At 42.2% G+C, this 15,986-nt stretch overlaps 2 protein-coding genes across 2 annotated transcripts in view; one reads left to right on the forward strand and one right to left on the reverse strand.

Annotated features, from left to right (window-relative positions):
• Window positions 1–7,781: 7,781 nt before the first annotated feature.
• cunh15orf40 (chromosome unknown C15orf40 homolog) lies at window positions 7,782–9,757 on the reverse strand. Its single transcript, XM_069686404.1, has 4 exons — window positions 9,516–9,757; window positions 8,821–8,950; window positions 8,594–8,721; window positions 7,782–8,140 (listed from the first exon to the last, which is right to left on the reverse strand). The coding sequence occupies exons 1-4, from the start codon at window positions 9,747–9,749 to the stop codon at window positions 8,051–8,053; spliced, it is 582 nt and encodes a 193-aa protein (XP_069542505.1). The 5' UTR covers window positions 9,750–9,757; the 3' UTR covers window positions 7,782–8,050.
• A 1,181-nt stretch (window positions 9,758–10,938) lies between these two features.
• glsl (glutaminase like) overlaps window positions 10,939–15,986 on the forward strand; it is a 12,749-nt gene continuing 7,701 nt past the window's right edge. The window contains exons 1-10 of the mRNA XM_069686402.1: window positions 10,939–10,985; window positions 12,477–12,577; window positions 13,395–13,444; window positions 14,216–14,321; window positions 14,645–14,777; window positions 14,855–14,921; window positions 15,122–15,234; window positions 15,464–15,593; window positions 15,685–15,752; window positions 15,828–15,986. The exon at window positions 15,828–15,986 is cut by the window's right edge and continues 5 nt beyond it. Coding sequence (XP_069542503.1) covers window positions 10,939–10,985; window positions 12,477–12,577; window positions 13,395–13,444; window positions 14,216–14,321; window positions 14,645–14,777; window positions 14,855–14,921; window positions 15,122–15,234; window positions 15,464–15,593; window positions 15,685–15,752; window positions 15,828–15,986 — 974 coding nt within the window. The remainder of the gene's footprint in view (window positions 10,986–12,476; window positions 12,578–13,394; window positions 13,445–14,215; window positions 14,322–14,644; window positions 14,778–14,854; window positions 14,922–15,121; window positions 15,235–15,463; window positions 15,594–15,684; window positions 15,753–15,827) is intronic.

The raw sequence follows: 15,986 nt of genomic DNA on the forward strand, positions 1-15,986 counted from the left end.
ATGTAACTTTTCCAATGCATTCATTTACTTGTAATTAAGTATTTTTACCGTGTAGTGACAGTTCTTTACCTTCATGTAAGGATTTAAGTATTTCCTCCAGCAGTGAATTCTTCATTATTTAAAATTTGAATAACATTTTTATCTTATTTCAAAGGACAAATTTTGCAGTAAACAAGATAAATGTGTTAAAAACTGGACAGACGTGGCTTAAATTCAAGTCAATACAGAGTTTCACAGTGATCCGTCTGTGTCTTCCTGTTCATAATGACATTGATCTGCAGGAGGAACAGGCAGATTGCTTATGGATGAAGTGATTTACTTTGATAAATGTCCCTGTAGCCTGACACAGCAGATATCTCAGAGACAAATTGCCAGAATGAATCTGTGTGTAGCCGCGGCTGGTGGATGACAGACGAAGCGTTTTCCAATTTCCTTTTCAAATGTAACTTTAAAGAAGTGGAGAGGAAATAACACACAGGTTTATTTCCTTCCCTGCAGTGCTTCTATTTATATTTCATATTAGTGTGGAGGGATGAAGGTTTTAATGTCCCCAACCTTCATATAAACTTAACTTAAACCCTCCTGACACACACAGAGGAGCTGCATCTTAAGAACCTTCATCGCTCTGATGGTCAACAAACATGGAGGTTTGTTGTTGGAGGACTTTCAGGTCATTTTTGGCTGAATTATTACAAAACGTTTAGTATTTTTCACCTCCTGATGAGGACAGGGTGGATTTGATATCTGATCGAGACCATCTGTGAAGAACTACAGACTGTATAAGAAGTGGGTGTAGCCTCTCTCTAATGTCCAGCAGGGGGTGACTACCCTGGTTTTAAAAAAAGTTTAACTCTATAGTCTATGAGAACATGCTCCTCCTCCTCTCCTGATGTATTCCCTCAGTAAACATGTTCCTAATGACTTTATGGTCTCAGTCTCTAGTTTCAAGTCTTCTTCAACACAGCATGATGTTCATTTAGTCACTGATGCTCCCACTGAGAGTCACACAGACCAGGAAGAGGGGAGGGGTTAGGGCGGGGCTACCTGTGATTGAAAAGTCGCTACATCAGTGACCTGAAAAATGTCAGCACTCAGTTGTACTAAAAGACACTCTGAGCTTGCTGTTAGTTTCAGGTTCACCTTGCTAACCAAGCTAGCGCTAACATTAGCAGATAGCTTAGGGTTTGCTAACCCCTAGCTCTTCTAGCTCCACCCTTTCATCCAATCACAGACACTTCTGGATCTAAAATTCGCCCTGCCTTTCATCTGAACACCGGCTTTGTTAAGCATGCTGTCATTGAGTGAAAGTACTAATGTTGGATTTTAGTAATAATGTTTCCCATGCTCACCACTGGACACGCTGACCTGATGATGGCGCTAGATGAAAAGTCAGAGGAGGTCACATTCCTGCAGAAGTTTAATTCAGACTCATCCTGGTGTTAACTGCTAATTAGCTAATGTCAGAATGCTAAAATGCTAAGCTAAGGTGGTTAACATAACAAACATTATACCAGCAGGAAATCAACTTTGAAGCACCTGAAAGCACAACAATTTTAGCATGCTATTGTCAGCTCTTAGCTAACAGCATCATTGCATAGTACATGCTCACTAGCTGCTAGCATGACCGCAGACTTGGCCTCCATCTTGTTTTAATTGTGAACTTATGTAACGACATCACATGTAACAAACTTTTAATGTTTGCTTCCTCTCCAGATCTTTCTTCAGACTCTGAGAGGAAACTGGACGCTTTGTAAGAACTGATTTTTGTTGATATCGGGTGTTTTTATTCTCTGACTTTGTGATGATCCCTGACTCTTTATTTACGACCACACACTGAGCACAGTGTTGTGGGTAAACATCCGGCCTGCAGAGTCAGAGCCGAGCATCCAAATCCTCCTGTTGTCCGCGGGGCCTTAGTGTGAGAATAAGAGCGTTGTGCTGACGAGGAGCTGCTGCTGGGCACGCACACAACACAGAGCAAACAAGGAAAATGGTCTCAGCATTAAATCGCGGCGTTATGTCAGCTCTCAGCGGGCCATCGACTATAAATAAACCTGCAAAGAGAAGTGAAGTAAGAGGTTTAAAAGCAGCCGGCTCCGGGGCATGATTTGGTCCCAAATTGTCTCTTTATAAAATCAGTGTGAAGAAACGTCTCCTTAAAAATCACCCAAAACACAAAGTGAGGATGAGATCATCTCTTCTTCCTCCTCTAATGTTGGCGTTTGATCTTCTGTGAAGCTTTGAGCCGTTGTTCCTTCTCTTCTTTGAACTCTGTGTCAGGCCAACAACATGACTTTCTTGTAGAGAGTTGCTTTGGTAACTGTTCAGAGATGAGAGTCAATGATTTATGTCACCTTGAGGAGCTGGAGCTGGATTATAAATTGTGTAAGAATCCAGAGCCTTAATGATGGGAGCAATCGGGACTTTATTTTGATTGTGGATTCAGAAGGCAAGGGAGTAAAAGTGAGCAGTCAAAAGATTCTGCTGGTCTTAAAGAAGGACACAGATGACTACAGATCTCTTGTTCTCTGCTTTATTAGTGCAAGGCAACATGTTTGCTAATGTAATCACTTGTTTTCATTTTACAGAATGCAACCAGCAACTCATTTTGAATGGCCTGAAACTTCACGAACTGACCATAAAGTTATCTTCCGGCACCCAACATGGAGGAGAAGAAGATTTACAATATACGGGACAATATTTGTCCAGCCAGCAGAGGCTTAACTCGTCGTCTGAGGATCCTGACAGGAGCTTCAGAGGGACTCAGCTGCTCTAAAGCTGCTGATCCAGGATCACCATGAAACATGACCTCAGCTCGCAACATGGAGGAGTGAGATTTGGTCAAACTTGGAGACTAACTCTGAGCTAATTCTTATATAATGTTGTCAGTGACAGTAAATTAACTTTGTCCCTGACAGGCAGAAAGTTTGTTTGCAGAGCTGGAAGTCTGCAGTGTGAGGACGGAGCTGCGTGAAGCTGTGATGTTTGAAGGCAGTCATTACGTGTCCGAGCTTTGATGTCAGCTCACATGCTGATGATTCGGCTCTCTCTCTCTTTGAAGCTTCTTAGTTTAACTCAAAGAAACCGGGCTCATTAACGCTCCGCTAATTCATGCCCATCCTCTGATTCAGCAGCTGATGACTGATGCTAATGAGCTTCTTTTCTTCAGCTCCAGAGACTTCAGACGTGCTGGCAGGCGGCGTTCACAATCACGACTCCAACAAGGCTGCTGGATCAAAAAGGAACCCAGCCGGGGACCTGCATTAAGGTAAGCTGCTCCGAGCCAAGTGTGGAAAAGTTCTGCCAACAGGGTGCAAAGTACCAAAACAAGGAACACATGAGGAAGGTCCATGAGAAGAGATTTCACTGGAATCACGGCCAACTCCATGTTTGATGTTTGAAAACACACAAAGACATGCAGTAAGTTAATGAGCCCCGTTTGTACCAAAAGTTTAACATTTAGGAGAAGAGACCCCAGAAATCAGGATTGACTGAAAAGGAACATAAATGTTGATGTCATAGTTTTAAATGATTTTAAACATTCTCACCATCATTTTAAACAGTCCTAAAAGATCAAACCTTTTATTTAGAGGATCTTGGACTCTTTTTTCTACACAAAATAAATGTAAATATCATTAATAGACTTATAGATAACAAAATATATTTCTTTATAAACCTATATGATTAAAACCAAATTTGTCTTTTGATAGGGACAGAGCATGTTACTGGAAATTATACAATGCACAGGAAATGATGCAGGTGCTCGTCACAGCTGGGAAACGTTCAAATACCTCAGGAACGTTTGAACATTTAACTTTGTCTTTAGGAGGTTTGGTTCGCAGTGAAGTTTTAAAGTTAAAGGGCTCAGGGGTAAAGACACAAAACATTCCCTCTTCAAATGTGGCCGATGTTTGCTGTTAACATTACATAAACATTTAAAGACACAGTTTAAGGTCAGCTGGTGTAACAACTACCTGACAGACACAACTCGGTGTGTGAGTTATAATACAATCACAAAAGGTGTGCCTCAGGGGTCAGTCCCGGGACCTCTCCTGTTCATTCTTTATATCAATAACATCAATCAAAATGATATACAAGTTTTAATTTTTACGCTGATGACTCTGTAATGTATTGCTCTCTCCCAGTTACAACTTGCTTTTAAGTTACTTGAACAGTTACTTTGCTATATTCTTTGCTTACGTGGCTCTAACACAGTTCACTTGGGTGAAAATATCAGATGGCAGGGTCAGTGCAGCCAGATTAGACAGACTTTACATGTCTGCTTCTTTTACTACACGTGCTGCTGAATGTCCAATACACCCCGTCGGTTTCACAGATCATCATTTAGTTTTATTAGATCTGCTTTTATCCTCCTTTATCTTTTTGGCATTTTTACGTTACATTTTTACATGATTTTAAAAGCTTAACAAAGTGAACATTTTAAACTGTTTTGGGCTAACTGGAGATCCAGGAAAGAGTCTTTTCCCTCCCTGAGTCAGTGGTGGGAGGTAGGAAAGGGCCAAATGAGGGTGTTCTGCCAGCAGTACACTTCCTGCTCCTCTGCCGACATTAGAAGAGCTACGGAGCAGTTAGAGGCAGAAATTAGAGAACTAGAGGGTGTGTGAAATACTGAACAGTAACTCCTAAAGGAGCCCTGGTCCGAGCTTGCTTTAAGAGACGTAGATGTGCTGACCACCTTCTTTATTAACCTGGAGAGGTCAGTAGCTCAAAGAAAACAGATGGTGTGTCTCCGTCTGCCTGACGGGAAGGTGACGTCTGAACCTGCTGAGATGAGGAGGCATGCAGTGTCTTCCTACACTGACCTGTTCAGGGCAGGAGGTTGTGATGTGGACGCTGCTGCTGAGCTCCTTCAGGGTCTTCCACAGCTGAGTCCAGGTGAACGTGACACCCTGAGCTCTGACGTCTCTCTGGAGGAGCTGACCTCTGTGGTGTCACACATGAACTCAGGCAAGGCTCCAGGTGTGGACGGCTTACCTGCAGACTTTTTTAAACACTAAAAAAAAAAACAATTAAAAAAGGGACTCTTCCAGCCTCCTGTAGGCGAGCTGTTATCTCCCTGCTGCAGGTGGGTAAAAACAGGTATAAATTAAGGGAGGGGGACATAGAGGTGCAGAACTGGGAGGGAGTGCTGGGGAAAGTACGAGCAAAGTTATAGAAATGGAAATGGTTGCTACCCCAGCTGTCCTACAGGGGAAGAGCTCTGATAGTTCTGGCATCTTACTGGACAGACTGAGGCACTGGGTAGGGGTCTCTGGTACAGCCCTACAGTGAATAGAAGGTTCTGTGTGTCTGTAAATGATTATGTCTCTGCTCTTTCTTATGTAAAGTATGGTGTGCCTCAGGGGTCAGTTTTGGGCCCAGTGTTATTTTCTTTATACATGCTCCCCCTGGAACACATCATCATTTTCATGCAGTTGTACCTGCCTGTTAAATCCACAGACCCGGGCATGCTGAGTTCTGTACACACCTGCCTGTCGGAGATTAACAGGTGGATGGCAAGAAACTTTCTGCAGCTGAACTCAAACAAAACTGAAATACTTTTAATTGGACCACAGCACAATACTGCCATCTGCTGGTCCCCTACTGGATCACATCAAACCAGACGCCAAGAATCTTGGCGTCTGGTTCCAAAATTCGTTCTATTTGAACTTTTAAAGACACAGAGACGATTTGACATGCTTTTATATCATCACGCCTCGATTACTGTAACAGCCTTTTTACCTGCCTGAGTCAAAGATCCATTGATCGACTTCAAACTGTACAGAACTCAGCTGCCAGGCTTTAACCAGAACCCAAGAATACGACCACATCACTCCTGTTTTAGCATCGTTACACTGGCTCTCAGTATGTTTTAGTATGATTTTAAGATTTTACTGATTACTTTGAAGTCTCTCCATGGCCTTTCTCCCAGCTATATCTCAGACCTTTTAGAACTGTACGAGCCGACACGTACGCTGAGATGCTCGGGCAGAGGTCTTCTGTGTGTACCGAACGCCAGACTGGAGACTAAGGGGGACAGAGCGTTTGCTGTGAGGGCTCCGAAGCTCTGGAACGACCTGCCCGAGGAGGTCAGGTCAGCTGAATCAGTGGTCTCTTTTAAGGCCCTTCTTAAGACATACTTTTATCGGCGAGCCTTTCCAGATTTTACTTGAATTTGATTTTTATTTTAAAAATTCATTTAAAGGAATTTTATGTAATTAGAGTTCTTTTAAATGAATTCTTTTAAATGAGTTCTTTTAAATGAATTTTATATATTTGTTAAATGAATTTTTATTTTAATATCTGCCTTTGATTTTATGACCTGTCTGTTTTGCTTTGCTGCCTCTGTAAAGCACTTTGTAACTTTGTGCTCTATAGATAAAGGTTAGGTTTGATAGTTAGTAACCTGGTTGCTGGATCTCTGTGGCCCAGACTGCAGGTGCTAACCCCCCCCTGCCAGGCCTCATGAAACAACTGCAGCAGCTCCTGGTGGATTTCTTCTGTTCAGGTCATCACTGGCTGCGAGCATCGGTCCTGTACCTCCCTGTGGCAGAGGGGGGGCAGGACATGGTCTCCGGGACTGCTGCTGTCAGACTGCAGGAGAAGTGTTCTCTATTCCTCTCTTTGTCTTTGGACCCAAATAAACTGTCAGGAAAAGGAAATCTCTTGTTCTGATGAATTTTATTTTTGCAAGTGCCATGTTGGCAATTTGGAAAAGTATGAAGAACAAAGTTGTTGGAGAAGGCTGACCGAGCGAGCCCGCTGTCTGAGGGTTTGGTGGCAGCCCGCTTGAGAGTAGAACATGCTGTTTTCAGACTGACTAATAACCTGGAGGGTTTCAGGGCTGTGTGTGCTGTTGGGCAGGTCCGGTGCTCATTGAAGGAGAATGGCTCTCTGGTTACATTTTTAGAAGGATACAGTCTGTTTTTTCAGTGTGTTTCATATTTTCCTCCTCTTGCCTTTTTAATTTTAATTCTAACTTGTGAAACGTCGAGCAGTTTGTTGCCTTCAGAGTATCAGATGTATTCCCTCACAGTGTCTGTGCTTCGTCCTCTCTTCAGTTCGACTCCTTCTGTCACTAATGAGAAACACAATCAGTTCGTTTTGTCCTGTAGACATTCACACCCCTTCAGGCCCTTTCGGTTACAGCTGCACTGATCTGATTCGACCACAAGGTGTCGCCAACACGCACACAGTATTATTTTAACACTGTTTTATGTTTCACCAAACTTGTTTCAGTAGAAACGTTTTTTTGTGTTAATTTATTATTTATTATTATTATTTATTTAGAGGTTAAAAATGCACATTTATTGTCTTCCTTCTTCTCTGGCATCTTCCTCTCTTTCTTCTTCTTCCTCTTAAATTGTGGTGGAAAGCACCAATTTGTGTTTGATCGAGCACAACACATGTATTGAAGTATTTCCACTTTGTTGCTGTAAACTCTGTTTGACTCCATGTATCTGTCAGATACAGATGTTCACTTGTGTTAACATTCAGATCAAGACAAATGTGATGATGTCAGAGTGCAGCTGACGGTGCGTTAATGTTCCATATCATAATAAACACTGTAAAAAGGACATTTTGCAAACACGTTTAGAGAATAAAGTTCATTTTTCTGAAGCTCAAACTTCACTGTGAGTTAAAGAACAGTAACACAGCGCCACCTACTGCCTGCGTACAGCTGTGTTTACATGTACTCTGATATTCAGCAATATTCTATTAATATACTACAAGGTAGTTTACGTTTTTTTATATATTTGAAATGCAACAGAGTCCTTCCTCAATCCTGCAGGACTGTAAGTTTTAAGATTTAATCACACAGATTCATTCTCTGCTTATTACAGCAATAAGGTCCTTTAATAAAACCGAACGTAGAAAATACTTTCTGTTGTGTTGTTCCAGACATACAATATGGACACATCACATCCAGTCTGCAGAAATATCATTTGAGTCTCCTTTAGCTCATCGGAACACTTCGATGTTTGCAGTTAATCAAAATGTCATCAGTCAAATGAACGGATATGAACCTCCTCCATCCTCTGCCCTCCTGTCAGCCTGCAGCCTGTCTGAGCCTCCTCAGCACCTCCTCTGGTGTGAGAGTGGAGTCCACTTTGATGACTTTGTCTCTGGACCTGGAGCCCTGCAAGAAACAGGAGGGAGGAGGTCATACACAGCAGGAGAAACACTGAGAAGGAGGGAGGACAGAGGAGGGAATATACAGAACCAACAACAGAACACCGGAGCTGCTGATGTTCAGCTGCCTCGATCGGTTAGTTTGTTTGTGTAATTGTGTGTTATAATTGTTGTGTTGAATCTGAACGAACCTTGTAAACACCAAAGTCACAAAATCAGACAAACAGACTAACCATTCGAGGCAGCAGTACTTGCAACTTGTGTGAGCTAAAATGACTGTTTTTATGAATGGAGTCTGGTGTGTTTGCAGAGAGCGATGTAACGTCTGTTTGGGGTTAAAAAAAATCATCGTCCTCTGTAGCAAAAAGGTCTATCTCTGTAGGGATCCTAGGAATTACATTGCAGTCATATGCAATATGCAAAAATACACACCAGTACCCCTTTAATATGTTTCAGGAACCTTATCAAGAGAGATGTGACTTTTCTTCAGCTCCAGGACTTCAGCCAGGTAGCGGATGAGCTCTGTGTTGGCCTCCCCGTCTGTAGGAGGAGCTGCAATTGCAACTCCCACCGCCTCCGCTGAAATTTCTGCTGGAGCAGAAGAAGAAAAGAAGTTTAAAGTTGCAAAGTTCAGTCAGTCACTACAACATCAGCCTTCTTATCATAAAGAGAGTGTGTGAAGGTGACCTGTGATGCCACTGTGTTTGGAGCCAGGTTTTGCGTGCACCGTTATGGTGACAGCTCCACTTTTGTCTTGAGCCACTGGACAAGATGCTTCAGTCTGAGCTGCTCCACCGCCAGCCTGCTGACCTTTAACCTGGTTCAACAGTGAGGTGGGTTAGCTGGAGACTTCACACTTATAATTTACTACGTATCAGAAGCATTATGAAGTACACAAAGAACATGTACTAAATAACTATTTAACCAATACTTACTTTTCTTAGTAAAAAAGTGCATAAAAACTGAAGGCAAGATTTACTTGGAGAGAAATATTAATCTATTCAAGTAAATCAATAAATAAAACCTCCACGTAACAATAATATGCAGAGATCATCAGAAGTCTCTGATTTAAACTTTAAACTCGACGAAATTAAACTGTGCTGCCCAAAGAAGAAGAAGAAGAAATGTTCTTCATCAAATTCTAATTTAATTACGTTTCAATAGCTGTACAGTTAAAATAGGTTATTCTTACAGTTGCTAATTCTCCACCATTATGGTAGTGTTTGGCTGACACAGACATGCATTGTAAACAAGTACAACCATACAGAAATATGTGGTTAATAGAATGTGTAACATGTTGACAAAATAGGATAATAAAAAAATATAAAAAGCCAGCGTGACTGGTGGTTAACAGTAATTAGGAACAAGTTGTAATAACTAACCGCTTTCTGTTTTTTGGGCATTTGTCTGTTTCTGGAGTAACCTCTAAACGTTACCCTGTGACCACCGGCCAGAAGAGGCAGTCTGGACCGGGGGAGATGAACGGACAACCGGCGTCTGAGCACCGGGAGGACGACGTCAGATAAACGGTTTAATGTTTCAGATGTGAACGGCTGAAAAGATTCATGTAACCTCACAAAACGACCAGCTACAGTTAAACCTGACCGGGAAAACATCCACCTGCTACCTGCTAGCTTGTAACCTGTTAGCTTAATCCGGTAGCAGGAATGCTAATAACGTAAATATCGTGTTTTCCGTTTTTCAAAATAAGACTTCCGATATCCTTCATTGTTAAAGTTCATGACTTAAACATTTCTTCGTAATTTTCACTCAAAACATCCGAAGTTATATACAAGTTACTGCAAAATGTTAAATATTTCAAAATGAATATTCCCTTTCTTTATATTCCTGCTGATTAGTTTTTGTTATATTATATATAGAGTTAAGTAATGCAACAAAGTGCCAAATCCTTAAGCAATAATATATGATTTAATAATTCTGCAGAAATAAAAAACTAGTGCAATCCTTTATAAGGTTAAGGTCCTGTTCTTCAACAAGTTTATTTTAATGTTTAGAGAGAACAACCGTTTCTTCCTTCAAAAAGTTCAAACAAAAGTTTCAAAACGTAGGAGTGCAAATAATAAAACAGAAAAAAATCCTGCATTAAACTTTTAACAAAAGATGAAACATTCACTAAAATATCTTCACAATGAAACTGTGTAAAGTGAAGCCTGTTGATAACTGACCGTATCAATGACATTGTTTCTGGAAAGAGATAAAAAGAACTGACTTAACAAACAGACTCCATCATCAACATGTAAGAAAAAAACAAATATCTTTGACCTGCCTTGTTGTTATAAAGATTTAGAGGTACAAGAGACAAACTATCAGCATGAATACCACAAAGATCAGTAAGAAAATATTTATTGTACATGTTGTGTGAAGTGACCCTTTAAACTTCTGATTCTGCCCTGTATAATGTTTTATCCAGAACATGCCACATTTCTCTCATTCTGGTGTCTTGTTTTGTTTAATCTTTGTTATTAAATGTCATATTTTTTTCTTCGTGTTCTTCCTGTATTCAGAGTCTTTCTTGTGCTTTCACATGTTTTTGTCTCCTGGCTTCTTGCCAGGACCTGACTGAGTTTCTTCATTTTTGAGCTGTTGTTTAAGAGTGTGCGGTGGCTGTAGCAGGGCTGGGAGTGTCTGCAGCTGTGACTGGTTTCCCCTCCTCCGTGAACCATCCCATTCATTAAAGAAAGTTTATAGCCTGCAGACATACTCACTGAGGGAACCATCCGCTTCACAAAACGCCTTGTTCCACATGAAAGCACCTCTCAGGGAATAACACACCTGAACGCTTCAATGGAGAGCAGTCAGACGCAGGAGGCAGAGGACGGCTCGTACCTGTGGTGAGAAACGTTTACTGAGTGACCTCTGTGTGTGTTGTGTCATTCCCTCTGTTCCTGAACAATGCTCAGACTTTTCCATGTAGTGAAGCTGCCATAAAGCTGGAAACACTCCAGCTTTACATTCCTGCTGTGATGGTGAGGGACAGGCTGAGACGTGGCAGAGCTCTCAGACGACACCGACTCAGCACAGACCTGCTGGTTAAACCTGCCAACCTGTACTGAAGTGTGCTGGTCCCAGTCCAGGCTACTGGGTGTTGTATGTGGCTGCAGGCACAGAGGCAGTGTTGGAGGAAGTATTCAGATCTTTAACTTCAGTTCAACTACTGCACTGTAAAAAGACTCTGTTACATGTGAAAGTGCTGCTACTTTATCAGGAAAATGTATTTAATGTATTAAAAGTAGAAACAAATCTATTCCATCAATAGATTATTCTGACTTATGCTTTAATGTAATAGCAGGATGTTTGTGGAGATTAAAAACAACATACGTGGTGCCAATCATTCAGCGTTAGAGGCACTAATCTGGGCTAAGATACGACGGATCTGCAGGTCTTCTTCTTTATGCTAAGCTAAATCAATTGTTCCCCTTGTTTCTGCTGTTAAAGCTAACCTACGAAAGTTGTTTCCAGTCTTTTTGCTAAGCTTATCTATCTGTTTCCCCTTGTTTCCAAGTTCTATGCTAAGCTAACAGAGCTTTCCCTTTTCTCTTTATCAAGCTAAGATAGCCGTTTCCCTGTTTTCACTCACTTCTGCTAAGCTAAGCTAAGTTTCCCTCTTTGCTTCTAGACTGTAAATGAGAAGTTCACCCATTGGTTTGGGGGCTTACGTTTTGAAGTCTTCAGTTTGGCATTTTGACGCCATCTTGTTTTTTTTTAGCCAGAATTGACATTTGGACTAGAGAGAGAAGCTGGAGATTAGCAAGGGGTTAGCGAAACCATAGTTAACAGCTACTGATAACTAGCTACTGATAACTACGGTTTTATTATCATGATTTTTATTATTGTAATATTTTGTGAAGCACTTTGTGACCTTGCTCTGTGAAAGCTTCTGTACCAAATAAACTTTACTTACTTACTGCTAGTGCTAGCTTTGTTGTCAGAGGGCATCTGTATTGCTTTATAGTCTGTGACTCTCAATGGGAGCATCAGTGACTAAATGAACATCATGCTGTGTTGAAGAAGACTTGAAACTTTGAGACCATAAATTCATTAGGAACATGTTTACTGAGGAAATACATCAGGAGAGGAGGAGGAGCATGTTCTCATAGACTTCTACAGGATCAGACTTCTTTTTGCAAACACTGGAGTTACCCCCTGCTGGACATTATAAATAATGCAGGTTTAAGACATTTCTGCACTGGCGTCACTTTTCATATTTGGAAGCTACATCGACCACTTATATACAGTCTGTGGTGTCCTGCTAATGATCTAATGTTATGATGAAGGCAGCTATGGCAGGTACAGATGATATTTTTTAACTTGTTTTTGTTCAGTTTCCAGAGGACTCCTTCTCTCAGGCGCAAATGGAGGAAACGTTACGGCGGCCTGGACGGCAACAAGCTGCTGGAGCCCAATAAAGAGGCCGACATGAGAGGTCTGTTCCTGTGTGTGTGTGTGTGTGTGCGTGTGTGAAACACCCTGTGATTAGTGGTGTGTGGAGCATCCTTTAGTGGGCGGAGTCTGCCGGTATCTAAATTGAGTTTCTGCCCCCTCATCACCACAGAGCTGCTCACAGGCTGCAGACGTCCATGACTCCTCCTCTGGATCTATTTTTCTGTCTTTATTTTCATCTGAGTCTGAAACAAACCCAAATCACACACTGCTGCTCCGCACTCATACTCAGCTATTTCAACTGTTTCTATTTCCATTTATATCCTGCAGTCTGCAGACATTTAGATCTGTTGATTGTACAACTCGTGCATTGGCTTCACAGTAACAGTGATGTTTGTCACAGAGGACTTCAGTTTTTGTCAGCATGGAGTCAAGCTCTTAATCTGCTCCCGTTAGCTGGTTGAATCCAACATAGCACTGATAGAAACTCGAATGGACTCTGTCTTCTTCTATTTTCCTAAAACTCAAACAGGAAATGGTTTAGCTCGACACTTCTCATGTTGTGCTCAGTTTTCCTACATGACTAAATATGTGATCTGAAAGGTTGTTAGGGATGCAAGATATTTGGTTTTAATTTATACGAATGGCGATAATTAAAAATTGATTGTCGGACTTTACACGAGCTGTTTTTATTAACAGACTTTGCATGTTTTTCAAAATAAAACAGCAACATTTATCCCTCCTTGGTTTTACCTCAGAGTTGACCTCTGACATGAGGGAACCACAGCTGCTGATCTGTCCTCAGCTCACAGACTGAAACATGCAGTGATTACTGAAGTGTGTCTTCCCTCCTCCTGTAGATGATGGAGGGATGACGGACGAGAGTCAGCACAGGAACGCTGAGAACCAGGTAAACCTGCCTCAACACGTCTCACACATATTATTGTTACTGTGTTGGTCTCCTCCTCCCTGAACAGAAACCTTTAATTTTCTTTACAAAGATCTCAGTCAAACACAAACATAGAGTCAGTGGTGGAATTTCATTAGGTACATTTACTCAAGTACTTAAAGGGGAATACTTGCTCGACTGCTTCAGATAACAGCTGTGAAACAGGCTGTTAGGGCTCCAATGCAATCTTTAGGGGCAAAAGTGAAACCACAAACAGCTGTTACATCTCTCTCTTTAAAGCCACCAGACTCCATTGACAAAAACGTCAATTTTCCTGAGGGAACACAAGACTTGCTGGCCCACCTCTGCCTTGTTCAGTTAGTTTGATTTTGTTATAGTATTAATTTGGTGCTTTAAATGGTTAGTTTGGATCAAACACAATATCTGTGTAACAAAGAAAACACAAACTAACTCAGTGATTCAGGAAAAATGTAGACCAGCAGCTCCTGTGTTCTGTAGTGTGCAGAGAGCGATGTAACGTCTGTGTGTGGTTAAAACAATCGTCTTCCTCTGTAACAAAAAGGTCTATCTCTGTAGGGATCCTTTCTGTCATGTTGTCACACACTTAGAATAACAATCTGAGCCTGTCAGTGGAAACAACAAGAACTTTTAGTGGACGACCTTTGACCCATCAAGGATTATGTTGCAGCCATTACAGCCTGTTTCACTGCTGCAGGATGAACACATCTACTGGAGACATCCTCTCTGTGTTAATTTCATGTTGTTTCAAAGGATACACCCCGCCCAGCTCCCAGGAGTCTGATCCAGAACATCATCCAGTCTGCAGTCCAGAGTCCGGTCCAGAAGCCCGTCAGCCTCGTCAGTCCTGGGCCTGCAGGTACGACTGGAGCTTCAGGTGATCTGAGACTCTGGTCACAAAGAAAATTTGAGTATTTCAGACTCTTCTTTCCTGCATTCTGACGACTTTTTATATTTGTACGTAACCACAAACCCTGCAGTAAATCAACAGAAGGCCAACAAAACTGGGATGGTAGACAGACAGTGTGATTGATTGGTGGGACGTGCTGCTCATGGAGGTAGTCTGGTCTCTGGTGCAGGTGCAGAGCAGGAGATTGGAGGAAGAAGAAGGGAAATTAATTTAAGACGAAGACATTTTGACATCATCATAATAATAATAAAATGTTTTCATTGTATGTGCAGTGATCTCAGTGTCAGCCAGTAACGGCTGCCTGAAGCCTCCTCTCCCTCAGGCCGTGGTCCAGCCGGAGGACAGAGGCTTCCCCCCCACCCAGCCCTGGTTTCCCCCCCAGCAGAGTCCGTCCAAACGCAGGGCGTAAGTCTGCAGGTCACTCATTACTGCAACAGCTTAGAAACACCATCACTACTGATACAAAGGCTCTGTTGTTTCAGGGCTGCTGACGTTCTGTTTGACAGCTTCGCTTCAGATGGAAGAATTAACGTCAACCAGTTCTTTGAGGTATTCTTACTCACGCATCGATCTTGAACATCCATGGAGCATTTTAAATCCTTGAAATGAACCCTTCTGATCTTTAAGTGGCCTGGTTTGTTAGATGCAAACGTTGCTGTTGTGGATGACATTTTAAAGTGTTATTATGTGTATTTAGTGTCGTTCTGGGGTTTCAGGAACACTGTTGGTGTGTTTGCTTTCTCTGTCAGTCGATCTGGAGCTCCGGTCTGCACAGGTCTGACCCTCGACTCAGAGAGTGTTTCTTCCACCTGAGGAAGCTGCAGGACGCTGAGGGATCAGTGGACAGAAACACCTTCCACAGGTACCTCCCTGAGACTCTCTCCTCTCCTCCTGCACGACTTTCCTCTTCAGTCGGAAACTCTTCAACAATCCAAAATCTACCTCCGATGTTTTGCAGACGATACGCTGCTTTATCTATCAGACCAGCTTTGGTCATGTTTCTGAATCTGATGTCATTATGTTTTTGGTTGTTATCCTGGTTCTGTTAATGATTGTGCTTCAGTTCTGTGCTTGTGTTTGTCCTGCTGTAGGTGCGTCACAGGATTCGTCTCTCTGATCCTGAAAGCTCTGCAGGGACGATTCGTCATCCCAGATTTTTCCACCTTCACTGAAGAAACTCAGAAGCTGTTTTCCAGGTGTCGTCAGCTGTTGTCTGTCCAGGTAAGTTCAGCTTTACACCAAAAACCTTTGGAGCAGAACGTACCAGTATAAAAACAGAGAATTAAACTTTTCCCTGTTATTCATTAATCAGGAGAAAGAGAAGGAGAGCATGGACGGCACTAAGTGGGGCGTCTCAATCTGCACTGTAGACGGACAGAGGTATGATGAGCCTTAAAGGCTTTTTACACACCTGTAAACACACTCTCTTTATGAAACGCTCTGTCTGTGTGTCAGGTTGTCTCTGGGAGACTGGGCCGGCTCTCTGGTCCTGGGCGAGGTGTCATGGCCGCTGGTGTACGGCGTGGTGGTGGACCTGCTGGGCTCTGACCTCGTCCACAGATACGTTGGCATGGAGGGATACTCCAGATACGACTCTCCATTCACTCTCACCAG

This window comes from Semicossyphus pulcher, unplaced genomic scaffold (genome assembly GCF_022749685.1).
Source record: "Semicossyphus pulcher isolate SPU_LCO1_2020_fin unplaced genomic scaffold, fSemPul1.0.p SCAF_8, whole genome shotgun sequence".
NCBI lineage: Eukaryota > Metazoa > Chordata > Actinopteri > Labriformes > Labridae > Semicossyphus > Semicossyphus pulcher.

Excerpts from the sequence above, each read along its gene's own strand:
- cunh15orf40 (XM_069686404.1), bottom strand. The coding sequence starts at position 9,749 with ATGTTTTCCCGGTCAGGTTTAACTGTAGCTGGTCGTTTTGTGAGGTTA. Across the intron at positions 8,951-9,515 it reads TGCCCAAAAAACAGAAAGCG|GTTAAAGGTCAGCAGGCTGG; the intron begins GTTAGTTATTAC and ends CTGTTGAACCAG. Across the intron at positions 8,722-8,820 it reads CAAACACAGTGGCATCACAG|AAATTTCAGCGGAGGCGGTG; the intron begins GTCACCTTCACA and ends CTGCTCCAGCAG.